The sequence below is a fragment of the Megascapheus bottae genome, chromosome 16 (genome assembly GCF_031878675.1).
Source record: "Megascapheus bottae isolate mThoBot1 chromosome 16, mThoBot2.hap1, whole genome shotgun sequence".
NCBI classification, from domain to species: domain Eukaryota; kingdom Metazoa; phylum Chordata; class Mammalia; order Rodentia; family Geomyidae; genus Megascapheus; species Megascapheus bottae.
The window spans coordinates 10569974-10585103 of record NC_143524.1 but is presented as its reverse complement, the minus strand read 5'-3'; the positions used below and the strand labels follow the sequence as shown (position 1 = coordinate 10585103).

Here is a 15130-nt window from a genome sequence, read left to right as displayed (position 1 = left end):
TTGATAAATTAATCTATGGTCTGTTGGAGAGATGTGCTTCATTTGGGTAAGGGTACGTTCAGCTGCTCTTCTCTTTCCATCACATACATCTCCAAGAAGTCATTACTAGAAGTCTATGTTGTATTTCTTGGTGATAAATTATGTACTAATGAGTACCAGAAATTATTTGTTTTTAATTGTCACATTATGTCATAGAATAATCCATGCATACCTTTATTGGCCATATACTAAATTTGCTTATGAAGAACATTTCTGTAGATGTCCAATAATAACAGCCACATGTACATTTTTATGGCATAGAATAATCTTTTATGTTTATATTACTTGCAAATTCACTGCATGTTTAAAATTTCTCATTGACACAAGGTAAATCTTAATGGAGGGTCCATATGGTACAGGAGAGTTACAGGAGAGTAGAAGTACAGTGAAATTGATAGCCCTTTGTCTTATTTTCATCATTTAATCTTATTCCTTAAATATTGTAATTCACATGCCTGTCTAAATTCTTATTTATTCATTTCTTTGGTAAGGAGCCCTGTCCCTGAGCTTTTCACTTCTTACTTTTTGGTGCTTAATCACGTAAGTGTCTCCTGGACAGAAATTTGGCCAGGACTGACTTTGAACAGCGGTACTAAGATGTCATCCTTTAGCCGCAAGATTGTAGGCATGGTGCCTGCCTCTATTGTGTATTTTTCAAAATTTATTTCATCTTATTTTAACTCAAAAATAAAATTTAGCAGATATGGAAAATATCAACATTCCAGTAATACTCATTTTCAAGAAACTATTGAACATAAAAATATTCTCTTGAAATTAATAACAAATGTAATATACAATTGTGTATATTCTTCTCAATGAATAACTATGGCTATCTGCAAGCAAATGATTTATTTAAATAGGATGTGTGTCATTTCCTGTGCACTCTTCTGGATCTCTCTGCAATCACTTAATATCTGTTATATTAGTGAAGACTTTTTTAATAAGAGCTAGGGGATGAATATGGTCTCAATAAACAGGCAACGGTAATGCTCATTTTGCAACACTGTTTGACTGAAATTTTGTGAGTTTTCCATATTAAAATCTGCTTACAGTAACATCTCCTATGGGGGCATCTGGTAAACATCTGAGGGCCATGTATCCAGTGACAGATGGGTATATTCCATGTCATTAATCTGCTTCCTCAGGTTAATGGAATATACCTTAAAAGTAAATTCTTCAGTTAAGTGATTTACCCTTGTAATATTTGTAAATAGAGATGTAAAGCTAATATTTTATAATAAACTTTAGGTTTGTGGCAACGCATAAACTCGTTTAGTTGAATATTAAAATGTTCCTAATTTTCATATTTTTCTTGCATATTTTTCAATTGTATTTTTCACTTATCTCTGATGTTGTAGGCTATTTTTTAAAAGTATTGTTCCTTTTCCAGAATTTTGTTGTTTTAAAATTTATAAAAATTACAAATTATACAAGTTGTTTAAATCCAACCATTATAATTTTATAAGGTAACTATAAAGCTATGGTCTAAAATTTTGAATAAAAATTATATTTGATTTTTCCCTAAATGCCTTCTGATTATTAATATAGTAATGTTTTGCTATAAAATGAAACCCTTTTTTCAAACACCATGCTGCAAAAAGAATAAATAAGAGTAAACTAATAAAATGAACAACCTCAATTTGTTTTAGCCCTTATCTCTTTGATAGATTTAATAAAATATTTGAGAGTTTTGAAATTATAAGAATGTATCAAATCTTTCAATATTCATTATATTCTGCTACTTTTTTAAAATAAATTTAAAATTTTTTGTTATATATCAGTGTCACCTGAAAAACTTTGATTCAAATTTTCATTTTGAACTATGCTGTACAGACTTCATATCTGATAGCATTTCTATGATTTCTGTTTGAAGTTGAGAAAAATATGCATAAAGGATTTCTCATGTATTGAAATTTCCTTTTGAATTGTCATTGGCAATGAAATATTTTTTACAAATATTCACAGAGAATTGATTTATTTCTAGCAAGGATGGATGAACATTCACAGGTCAGTTAATACATGTAGGGTGTAAATAGAATTAACCATCATTAGCACTCAGTTACCCCAATAGTTGGAGAGATAGCATTTAACAAATTTCAAACTTCATTCATGATTTACATGGAAAGAGATAGTCTCTGATCACATTTTGATTTCCTTATGATACAATACTCAAAGGAATTCTTTGGTCATCATCAACACCTATCTGACAGATGAATATTAGTTTAAGTGTTAGTATAATCTTGCAGAAGATTCTTTTCTTGTTTCAAATGGTTCTACATTCAGCAAGCATATTAGAGTGACACAGGAAATCACTCTGAGCTATCCTTTTCTTACTTGATTATCACATTCTTTGGTGCTGGATTTCTAGTCTCAAGACTAGAAACATTCTGTCTTCCAAAATGGCACTGCCTTCTAAAAGTTCATTGGATATGTTTGTAATACATAAAGGTAGCTTCTTTCCTAAACTTGTAAGGAATGAGCACACTTGACTCGCTCAATATTTCCCATAAATTATTTGTAGGACAATACATTTTATGATTACTCAATACAAGATTCACAAGAATCTTTTCCTGATTCTTATTGTGTATATTTTGAAATTCCTCCATTTGCTTTTCCACCTTGAGAAATTAATTCTCAAGGAAATATTTCAAGTGTTATTACCTAATTCACTCTTACTTTAGCTCTCAGGCTAAACATTAATATTAGTAAAGCTTTGCATCAAAAGAGATCAGGTGAGCTTCCTCTTTATTATGAAAGTCCTATGTGAAAACTTCAAGCAGATTTAACACTTGAGAATTTGTCCTTGTAAATGTGCCAGCTAACCTTTGTTGGAATTGTTGCTGAGGATGACAGTGTTGCACAATAATGCCTGGCCTATTAAATAGGGTGGTTTGGACACTTCGACTCTGAAGAGGGAATAAGCACCGCTCTTACATTACTATGCAGGATTTTTTTTTTAGAGATTTTCCTTTCTGAGAAACATTTCTTTTGAGCAACCTGGTAAAAGTTACACATAAATATAATACTTACAAATAAACAATACTTACACATAAATATAATATATAACAAATTACATAATGTATATTGCATAGGGATTTTATATATAAGATGTTTTTGGCTTTGCAATTGAGATTTTTATATAAAGTTTTCAGTAGACACATTCTCCTTGGGTGTCCTAAGAGCCATAGTCATTTCCAGACTATAAAATTCCCACATAGGAGATCATTGGACAAGGTAATCAAACTTAAGAACTCTCAGATTCTCACTTTGAATAAACACAATTACAAACTGTAGTAAAGAGAGGTCATTTCATAATTCCCCAAGGAGTGTGAGATTGTAAATTGTCTTCCACACCTAGTAAGACAGGCTTCACAGCCAGCTCTTTACTATATATAAATTTATAATGTTAACTTTTTGAAATTTTTTAGCATCTGCAATGACATTTATTATTTGTATTGTACTTTTACCTAGAGATGTTCTTATTTAGACAATATATAAGCTCTTTAAGTGTCTTCTACAGTTCATCATCTTCCCTTAATTGTATCGGGGAAACAAAAAGGCATCTACTGAACCAAGGTTAAGGCAGGTACAGATCTGCAATTAGCTCTGGTCTCTAGAGACTAGAAGGGTTTTAATGATCCAGCCTGGACAAGGGAAATTCATATCTACACAGTGAGCCTCAGCCCCAGAAGAATAGGAACTCGCATAAAATATTTCTGTTATTTCCAACATTAAGAATTTGGAAAGCCTGTTTTGCTTTGTTTTCCAATGCTCTTTTGACCTTAGCTTTGCTAACTTGTGTACGTATTTTTAGAAAGTGGAAAGGTAAATCCATTTTAAATTCCTGATATTTATTGTTAGATTCCTTGCTTTATAGAAACTGCTGTTGCTTATAATATTTCCATGTCATTCTCAGTTCTTTCAAGATCAGGTTCCTAAACTGTGCTTTACTAACCTTTCAGTGGTCCTTTTATGTGAGAAGGGGTAATATTCTATAAGTATATGAAATACTTCCTTCTGAGTGGGGAACTGTATGGATCACTACAATTTGATTCTCATACTACTTGAAACTTACTTTTCTACCTGTGGAAAGTTTCTCAAAACATACTATCTGGGAAGTTCTTTGTTCAAATCATCGCTCTCAAATTTAATGCGATAACAACACTTAGAAATTGTGCAGATCTAATTTTAATCTTATGATTCCAGTAAGACATTTTAGCAATGATTTTCTGTTTTCCTTGGGCCATAATCCCATGCTTTTTATGACCAAGGAATTATGTTCAGTTTACTTGAACTGAACCCTTCTCTAACTTCAGTTTTGTTTTTGCTGTGGTAAGGAACTATTTAGTCTCATTATGATCCTAGTAAGCCTCAATATAATAGTCTTAACAATAGTGTCTAAAGTTCCTATAGTATACTGTGGAAACGAGGGTGGACTTTTAAAATTTTGTTTATGATTGCTATTTCATCAACTGCTAAGTTTCTTTTAGTAGCTTTTGGCTTATATTCTACACAGTTAAATGAAAACATATCTATTTTGCTTAACGGTTATGGCCATGGTATATAGAGGTAGTTTGCTGGTAGAGTCTTAGTTGGGTTCCATTAAATTATAAATATATAAATTATTTGAATTGAAGATTTCATATTCTTCCATTGTGTATATAATCATTTATGCTGTTAAGAAATTACTGTGATAAAATTTTATATTTTATAAACAAACATCTATATTTTGTCAGGAAATTTGAAGTATTAATCTGGAAGTTGGAAAAAAAATCACATTTGTATCTCCAATTAGATTCTGACAATGTTTTATTTTTAACCAATTTTGATTCTGCTGACTGAAAACACAAAATGATGGGCATTCTAAAGCACACTTTAAGCACCCTTGCAGAAGATAAATAAAAAGCTTTACTAAGCAATACACAGTGCCCCATTTGTTTTAAAAGTGTTTGCTTAATTGTATTACATTTGTTGCCAGTCCCTTAACTCTTTTTCTCTTTTGCAAACTGATTCTGTTAACAGAAAAAAAAAGCTACCCGAAACCCCACTGCTTCTAAGCATCTCCTTTTGCTCTTTTCCTTGTATAGATTTGAACTTAGATTCATCAATTTTCCAGAAGTCACTGGTATAAAATACAGATGGGAACTGACTGACATTCTCAACTTTGAGGGATTAACCCATGCTTATGGGATGAGTACCTGGAATTTGGTGTACCAATACTCAACACATACCTCCCAGGCACACTCAAACCCTATCTTGGTGAGAGCAACTTCCACAGAGACACTATTCAAATGTCCTTCTTGAAATTTTGAATGCCTAGCATAACATCTTATATTTGCCTAGAAATGATGTGCAGATTTTATATATTTTTAAATTTAATTTTATTGTCAAGGTGATCTTTAGAAGAGTTACAGATACATATGTAAGGTAATGAGTACATCTCTTGTTAAACATGGTTATGCTCTCCCTTGTTTTTCTCCCACTTTCCTGCCCATACACCCCAGTTGCAAAGTTCATTTTCAACATATAGTCTTGCATTGTTGTATACTTGTATATCTTATATTTTTAATGTGACAGGCATATTTCACAGAGAAAATAGAAAAGACTTGTATTCTCACAAAAGCTACTTGTATGAAGCATCTTATATAACTTCACATAGACCACACACAAATAAATCAAGGCTATTGTGTTGCAATTCAGATCCAAACATGTTTTCTGCAGACACAGAATGACAAAATGCAAAGAGAATGCTCTCTTTTCTTCATTTATCAAAATAAATTGTTATACCCTTATACTATAGAAAAAGTTGATAATTGATAGTTGCAATTATCAGACAGAGCTATAAGCCATTTTAATAAATTTATCCTTATTTTTAAGCCTTTTAGATATTATGATCAAATGACAAATATTAACTCAAATTTTCCCAAACCCATTTCTGTCTTTACATTACATACAATAATTGTTCCATTCAGAAACACACATCTTAAAAATAATCATTTAAGTTGTATTTCCTTCATTCAAATTTATACAGTATGGACTTACCTCATTTACCTCATTGTTAACCTCATATAAAATATAGCCAACTTTCTCAAAGATTTTTTAAAACTATTTGCCCTCCTTGAGTGTCTTGCCTGTTTCTTGACTACCTACTGACATGGCATCTGTGCAGGTAACTGCTACAGTATGATTATAAATATACAAATCATATATACATTGACCTTTAGTACAAAACTGCCTTTCAGTTCATTGCATTCCAAACTGTCCAACATACTCAAATATAATATCATTTATGATTCTAAGTCAGTCTCCCTTGCTTTTTAATTTGAGCAAATTATGAAGCCCTCCAGATAAGCATCCCTTTTGCCTGCTATCCACTACTTTTCTTGGAACATTGATTTTTTTTTTTTGCCGGTCCTGGGCTTGACTCAGGGCCTGAGCACTGTCCTTGGACTTTCTCAAGGCTAGAGCTCTACCACTTGAGCATCAGCACCACTTCCAGCTTTTTTCTGTGTATGTGGTACAGAGGAATCGAACCTCCGTCTTTGTGCATGCTAGGCAGGCACTCTACCCCTAGGCCAAACTCCTGGCCTGGAACATTCTTTTAAAAAAGAAAGATATCCACATAATGAAATCACTTCTGTCAGTTTTCTACACAAATCTTTCTTCTTTGAATAACGTATGTTTGACAAGCTAACTAGTGGTTTCTGCCGAGGGATATTTTAATCATAAAGCTAATCATATGCAACTTTATATGGAAAATGGTATATGTTTGGTTGGAAGTCTTTTTGTTATTTGAGTAAAGAACCCTGAATTAGGCTGGGAGTTTGGCCTAGTGGTAAACAAGTGATCTCCCTCTAGAGTCATGAATTCCAAAGTTTTATTGCTTCAGTTTATTTTTCAGGCAGATTCGTATTCCTTTTGCCTCATACTTCTAACTTGGACTTCTGAGAAGCTGGCATTCTAGGAGTGATTCAACACAGTTAGTTTCCTACTATATACTGTCACTGTCATTCTAAGTAGATGGTCTCAAACCACAGTCTTCTTCTTTCCACCTTCTTCTTCTTCTTCTTCTTCTTCCTCCTCCTCCTCCTCCTCCTCCTCCTCCTCCTCCTCCTCTTCTTCTTCTTCTTCTTCTTCTTCTTCTTCTTCTTCTTCTTCTTCTTCTTCTTCTTCTTCTTCTTCTTCTTCTTCTTCTCCTTCTCCTCCTCCTCCTCCTCCTCCTCCTCCTCCTCCTCCTCCTCCTCCTCCTCCTCCTCCTCCTCCTCCTCCTCCTCCTTCTTCTTCTTCTTCTTCTTCTTCTTCTTCTTCTTCTTCTTCTTCTTCTTCTTCTTCTTCTCCTTCTTCTCCTCCTTCCTCTCCTCCTCCTCCTCTTCTGTCTTCTTGCCCCTTCATTCCTCCCTTCATTTCTTCCAGTTGACTCCCTGTTTGCTCCCATCTTGTTTCACGCTTTTTGAAAGTCATTATTATAATTAATTAGTAGATTTTGTCTTTATGATTGTAACAAAATTTGAACTCCTCCTGGGCAGGCCCTTGCCCTCTTCATGACTTTGTTCCTAAGAAATATAAAATAACTTGCCACAGCATAGTAACTGATGAGTATTTCTTGAAGATATGAAAATACAAATGGATAAACCAGTTTGTTACCATAAATACTATTCTATTCATTGATTTGTTAAGTAGTATTGAATTATTTATGCATCATTTCAGGAAATATGGTATTAGGTGGCTATGCTTCAAAAATGAAACAAAAGCTGGTAGAAATATATTTTAGGTTCTCACATATCATTTAGCATTTGGGGAATGGAGTTTAAAATTAATTGCTTCAACATTGTTATAAAAAGACAAAAATGTAGTGGCACAATTACATAATGATGTAAAGAAAAATTGTCAAATAAAATAGCAATCTTAATGTTTATTTAATCATTCAATGTTAACCAATAAATCAAAAGGTCGTTTTTTGTTCTCCTTATTTACAGCTAATTGTTTTCCTCTTTTTTTGTGTGGGTCATGGGGCTTGAACTCTTGGATTGGTACTTGTCCTTGAGCTCTTTAGCTTAAGGCTACCTCCCTAATCTTGAGCCACAATGCCACTTACCATTTTCTAGTGATTAACTGGACATAAGAGTCTCACGTTCTTTAGTGACAAGGCTGGCATTGAACCCTGATCCTGAGATCTCAGCCTCCTGAGTAGCTTGGACAACAGGTGTGAACCACATCTGTTCAGTATTCCATTAGTTTGCTAGCATATGCTGTAGAATGACTGAGCCTGGTATTCAACTGTGGATTTGACTATATATTGGAATTATGAAAAATTTTACCAGATGACAAGGTTTGGTTTTTGAAATCCAATTTGATTTTTTTTTAAGTTTCTCACTGTAGCTTGCCTGGAACTCACTATGTAGGCCAGACTGTCATGGAACTCCTGATTCTTCTGCCTCAGCCTTCTGAGTGTTTGGATCACAAGTAAGTCACACCATGCCTGGCAAAAACTCTCTTTCTTTTTATTATTATTTCAAATGTGCTTATCAGAAATAAAATAACCCATCTCAATAATCAATCTTTCACAAGTTTGAATCAAAATATATGGATTGAAATATGATTCTCTGGAATAAAATAACCCATGTTAAAATTTACAAATATGAATACACGGATTGTCTTCCACACATATGACCCAGTTCTAAAACGAATCCCCTTTCTTTATCTTCACTACAGGGGAACCCTAAGTGTCTCCAGGAAACAATGAATATTTAAATCGGGAGGAGATCATTTATTTTTTTTTCTCTGAGTGGCATCATCTTAATCTGGAACTAAACCCGAATGCATGGCAGGTGGTAACGGCACAGGTGTGAAGGAATTCCTCCTGATAGGGTTGACGGAGAATCCGGACCTACAGATTCCACTCTTTGTGCTCTTCACTCTGATGTATCTCATCACCCTGGCTGGTAACTGGGGGATGATGATCTTGATTTGGTTCAACGCCCAGCTTCGTACCCCAATGTACTTCTTCCTCGGTAACCTCTCCTTTTGCGACATCTGCTACTCCACTGTATTTGCTCCTAAGATGCTGGTCCATTTCCTATCGAAACACAAGTCCAGCACTTTTGTGGGCTGTGTCCTTCAGAGTTTCTTGTTTGCAGTGTACGTGACCACCGAAGGCGTTCTCCTGTCCATGATGGCTTATGACCGCTACGTGGCCATAGCAAACCCTTTGCTCTATACCGCCATTATGACCCAAAGCGTCTGTACTCAGATGGTCCTTGCGTCTTACTTGGGTGGGCTCGTTAATGCCCTGACGCACACGATAGGATTGCTCAGGCTAGATTTCTGCGGTCCTAACGTTGTGAACCATTACTTCTGCGACTTCCCTCCTCTTTTGAGACTATCCTGCTCGGATGCGCATACCAATGAGATGCTGCTTTTGATCTTCTCTGGGGTCATCGCTGCGTCCACGTTCCTTATCATCATGGTCTCTTACACTTGCATCCTCATTGCCATCCACAGAATTCGCTCTGCGGAGGGGAGGAGGAAAACCTTTTCTACCTGTGCCTCTCACCTGACTGCTGTAACCCTATTCTACGGGTCTGTGACCTTCAGTTACATCCAGCCAAGCTCTCAGTATTCCCTGGAACAGGAGAAGGTGTCTGCTGTGTTTTATACACTGGTGATTCCCATGCTAAACCCATTGATTTACAGCCTGAGGAATAAGGATGTAAAAGATGCAGCCAAGAGATCAATTCCGTGGATGAGAAGACCTACTTGATTGAATCTTATCTAGGGTTTCAGTCATCTGACATTAATCTCCACATATATTTTCTTTAAAATATGATATTAAGAACAACATCACAAAGAAAGTTATCAAGATACACTTGGGATGTTTAGGACAAGAGTTTCATTTTTCCTGAAGCTTGAAAATAAGCACTCATTATTTTGGTAGCTCTGTGTTTTTATTCCTTCAAAAGCTGGAAAAATATATTTCTTTTTTTTCCCAGTAAGTCTTTATGCTTCAGTCTAAATGAGCTCATTGTAACTTAAAAAGAAAAGGCTGATAATGATTCAGATCAAAGCAATATTCTAAAACTAGGCATTTATCAAGTCAACTGTTGTCTCTGTGAAAAATTAACATATTTTCATCTAGATGCTGCCATCAATATATTTTATACAACATCATTCTCCCAATGAAAAGAAACATGGAGTGTGTTTCTCAATGGTATCCTAAAATGGCTCAAATTACTTGTTACACCTTTCAATAAACATGCTTCTATTGAGTACCTTTGTTGTGATAATCCCATTGTGCAATGTAAAACTGAAGAAATTTAATGTAAAAGCCAAGTTGTCAGACAAGAACAAAAGATAAATTAAGGAATATTGTAAATGAGAAATGTGATTCAAAGAAAAGAAAATATACAAGTTTTGCAAGAGCATAAAAATCTTAAAAGAAATACACAATAAAAATGTGAGTTACACAGAACCCAGTTATGCATGATAGCATATATATAACTCAATTCATTGACATGTAAACAGATTGCCTAAAGAATGTTATACTTAGAGGAGGACTCTAAAGGCATAACTCCTCCCAACAACTATTGTGCTATTTATTAAAACAAATACCATTGAGTGGAAATGTGTTGATGGCTTGGAAAAGGTGAGGACACAGGAATAAAGGAAGGAAAAAGGAAAAAAAATTAATCAGTACATGAAATGTCCATTACGTCAAAAATGAACTATGCAATGAGTGTAAAGACAGGATGGAGAAAATGAGGGATAATGAAAGGAAGGGATAGCATTAGTCAAGAAGCCTCATACTCAAACCTGACTTATGGAATTGCAAGCCACTCACACAACTACAATATCATTATCATCATCATCAATATAACATGTTATAAATATACTCCCATCAATAATTGGATGATGTTTTAAAGACTCTTTCAATGACCCCTAACTTTAGCTCTGAAGAAAATACAATTTACATGACTCAGGAAATTTTTTACAATGTCACTCTTACCTACATATAAGAATGTGACAGGATGAATGATTAAGGAAAAGGCTACTAAAAATCTAAAGAAAAAAACAAGTGATGCAGGTGAATAAAGGAGAAAGATGGACATATTTAAGAGAGCAAGAATGAGCAGTTTTTGTTTATGTTCTTCAGAATGAATGTTTATAATGATTGGAAAGTTTTAAAACTTGTCCCTACTACAATGAAAGTGAAAATGAAGTGAAGGATAACAAAGTAGCACTGGTTCTAAAGGGGGAACATTCTAGGGAGAGGGTATATTCAAGACAAAAAAATCTCAAGAGATTGGAGATGTTTAGAACTATTAAAGACAAAATAAATAGCTTAAAAATCAGAGAGGAAGAAAATTTAATGAAAATGTCCAGATGATAGTGGAATGTAATAAGTTTGTGTGGAGATTTTTGGATCTGAGAGAGAGGTACTAGGGCCAGTTTAAAATTAGAAAAAAAAATCACGATTTAATAGTAAAAGGATTAGAGAACATATCCATAATAAGCCATAGGACTAAGACATCAAGTAGTAGAAGACTTACCTAGCATTCAAGAGGCTCTGTATTGAAATTACAGCAGTATCAAAAAGAAAAGGAAAAAAATGAACACTAGAAGATCAAGAATATGAGAAAGAAACCCAAAAAGATTACTCTGAGGGCATTCAGCCTGTTTCCAACATATTCAATTCAAGGTCTCTCATAGACCAGTGAAGCATAAACCTAGGGTATTTAATCAAGATCTTTTCAAAATGATGGTGATTTAAAAAAAAAAGAGTTGAAAATGACCCCAAGGCCAGGCGCAGTGGCTACACCTGCAATCCTAGCTACTCAGGAAACTGAGATCTGATGATCAAGGTTGCAAGCCAGACCAGGCACAAAAGGACCTGAGACTCTTATCTCCAATTAACATCTAGAAAATGGGAAGTGGGACTTGGCTGAAGGGTAGGGTGGTAGCCTTTAGTTGAAGAACTCAAGCCCCATGACCCACAAAACAAAACAAAGCAAAACAACAACAAAAAATTGACCCCAAGATATTTTCAACAGAGGAACACAAAATAATCACAGAATTTGGAGTTTATACACTCTTCCTCGTTTTCAAGCACACATGAAGTAATTTTTTAAAAAAAGATGATTATTAGGGAGTGACAAAAGCCTTAGTAACTAAGCAAAGGTACTGTGTATTGCTGATTCTATAACTATCAATGAGAAATTTCAGTTTGCTAACCCCTAGGCTTGATAAGAACAAATAGAAAGCAAAGATCAACTATGTTTAGATATTCAGAGCCTGTTTTCTTAAACTGAAATATAGAAAATATTCAAATTGCAATAGCTTCAGAAGCATAAGATATTTAGGAATCAATAAAATGAACAAAGTGAAGTCTTCCCTGTAAGAACTTAAAACCATGAATCATTGAAGGGAAGAATTGTCCTTAGCTTAATATTCCCTAAGAGAAGAGGAAATATTGGTCTCATAGATATCAATTGCTTATTCCTCACAAATAGGCTGGGAATGAGCTGTAGCAGAAAATAAAAAAACCAGAATATACTATATACAAAGTTCTAGGACTTATAAAACAATAGGCCATTAATTTCTGTAATAAATCAATTCTATAGTAATACTAAATATGTGTATCTATAATCTCCTCATTAATTTTTTTAGTTAGGGATATTAAGTTACATTGGGATTTAAAGTTACATTAAAGAAATTAAATTTTAGTCCAAGGAAAATGACTAATTCTTAGCTTTCTTATCCAAATGACCAGGTAGAAACAGAGTGAAACATCCTATTAAATTTTAACAGGATAGAGTAAAGCAAAGGACACAAATATTAGTAGATTGAGGTGTTAGATGAGAGGGAAAGGTGCCAGGAGTTGGGTGGACCTTACAGGAAGCAATAGTTTGTAGCTTATTATTATTCATGCCATTTAGGTTGCCAAGAAAAAAAGAAAAAAATTACTCAGGGCCTCTTACATTCACTTGTCTTTTTCTCTCAAGGCTGGTACTCTACAATTAAAATGACATCTATACTTTTGAGGTTTTGCTGGTTAATTGGAGATGTGTCTCTTGGGTTTGATGGCCTGGGCTGGCTTTGATCTATGATCCTCAGTTCTCAAACCCTTGAATAGATAAGATTGCGCTCATGAACCACCCACAGCAGTTGGAATCCTTTTTTTCTTGTAAAAGTGATATACAGAGGGGTTATAGTAATTATATTAAGTAATGAGTATGTTTCTTTTTGAACAATGTTACCCCCTCCCTGTTTTCTCCTGCATTTACATCTTGTTCCATTGCATTAACCACGTATGATTTATTTTTTTGAGACTGACGTCTAAAAAATGTGTTCTGAGAAGCATGCCAAAATCATTTCTGCTAATGCTGTCACATCATAATTCTCTTTCCCACCAGACTTCCTCCACGTTTTCCTCTCTCCATTATAAAATTCAAGAAAACAAAATGTCTTAGGGGAGTCATTATATGTTTGAGAGTTTTCTAAATCTCTGAAGAAATCCAGAAAGAGTTACTAATGCACATATTATACCTTTGTAATCAATTAATTCCGTTGGGGATAGATTCCCACTTGGACGAATGCAAATATATAACTGAGCCTCTCCTCAAAGCTTTGGCATGATTTTAATCATTTTGCCCCCAGTTTCTTACCAAGGATTCTGTGCCCCTGATTCTACCCTATGAAAAGATAAATTTGAATTCCCTTCCTGCTACCTGGTACTACTATTACTCACCCAAGTAATGCATCATTTTAAAAGTAAGATATCTTTAACTGAATAATAGTGTTCTGTTTCTATTTTTGTTTGGGGTAAACAAAGAAAAAAGTCAACTTTGGGCATGGCCACAAGTTTCTTAAATAAGATGAGATTTAAACATTTTTTCTTCTATAATATGTTAAATTCACTTCTTTGAATCTTACATAGTCATATTAAAAATATCAGTTACTTGTTTAATGGAGGGCAAAATAGATACCTTATTAACAAACACTTCAAGTTCAAGGGGAAGGGCAAATGATGATTTTGTCCTCTAGTCTCATCCCTTATCCTGCATGTCCATGTCCATCCCTTTTTCTGTTAATACCATCTTGGTTGTACAAATTCTGCTTATTAATAATATGTGCTTTGACTCAATGGATTAGTCTTCCTAAACTCGGACTCACAATTCAAGTTAATCTAAGTCAGAAACACAGTACCATTCAATTATCGGTAGAGATGACCCAAATATAATACAGTTGTTTTATTTTTTGTCTTTGTTTGCAATGTAAATTTTTCTGATTTTTACCCATTTTATAGGTAACAGGGTCTTAAAGTGACAGAATAATGATGCTACCAATATAAATGTAATTCCTTATTTTATTATTTAGAAGTAAAGTTGCCAGTATCTAAGGCTTAAAATATTTATGTGTATTTGCACTTGACTCAGGATCAAGAGGTAATCTAAAGCCTTCTGGCCCCCATAGAAAATTCCTTCCTGCAGGAGTTGTCCTGAGAGGAAAGGGCTGATCAGTATCATGCTTTCGACTAGATAGAACTTGTTTGTTCTACTATATCATTGTAGAAAATCAGTGCCTGAAGTCCAGCCCTTGTTTGTAATTCTGTTATTTAGCCTCCAAAATAAATAGGGCATTATCACAACAACAAAAGTAATAAATAGTACTAGAATCCAAAGTCATGAAATTAAAATACCTTGCTTTAGAATCACATAAAACTAAATGTGAAAGAAGAGAGAATAAGGGTTAAGGAATATGAAAAGAAGCAGGTTACAGATTCTGCTTTCAAATCTGTCATTGTTAAACAATAGTTTGCAGTATGATTTAGAATAAGTAAATCAAATTTTCAAGTGATTCACAAAGCAATACTACAACAATACAATCCAGGCTAAAAAAATCTCATCCGAAAATATGCAACTGACATTTTAAGTTCATATACAAACATATATATATATACACATATACACACATATAAGAAAATAATATTACATTTTCATGTATAATTTATACTAATCAGAAGATAGGTATGAAATTATTATGTATTATTACATTGCACAAGCAAGATGAGATTAAACATGGACTTAAATGAACC

The 15130-nt window shown here is 34.1% G+C and overlaps 1 protein-coding gene across 1 annotated transcript; it reads left to right on the top strand.

Annotated features, from left to right (window-relative positions):
* The first annotated feature begins 8860 nt into the window (after positions 1-8860).
* On the top strand, positions 8861-9885 carry LOC150052729 (olfactory receptor 5J3-like). Its single transcript, XM_090348804.1, has one exon. The coding sequence runs from the start codon at positions 8861-8863 to the stop codon at positions 9797-9799; it is 939 nt and encodes a 312-aa protein (XP_090204930.1). The 3' UTR covers positions 9800-9885.
* Positions 9886-15130: the final 5245 nt, after the last annotated feature.

Excerpts from the sequence above, each read along its gene's own strand:
- LOC150052729 (XM_090348804.1), top strand. The coding sequence starts at position 8,861 with ATGGCAGGTGGTAACGGCACAGGTGTGAAGGAATTCCTCCTGATAGGG.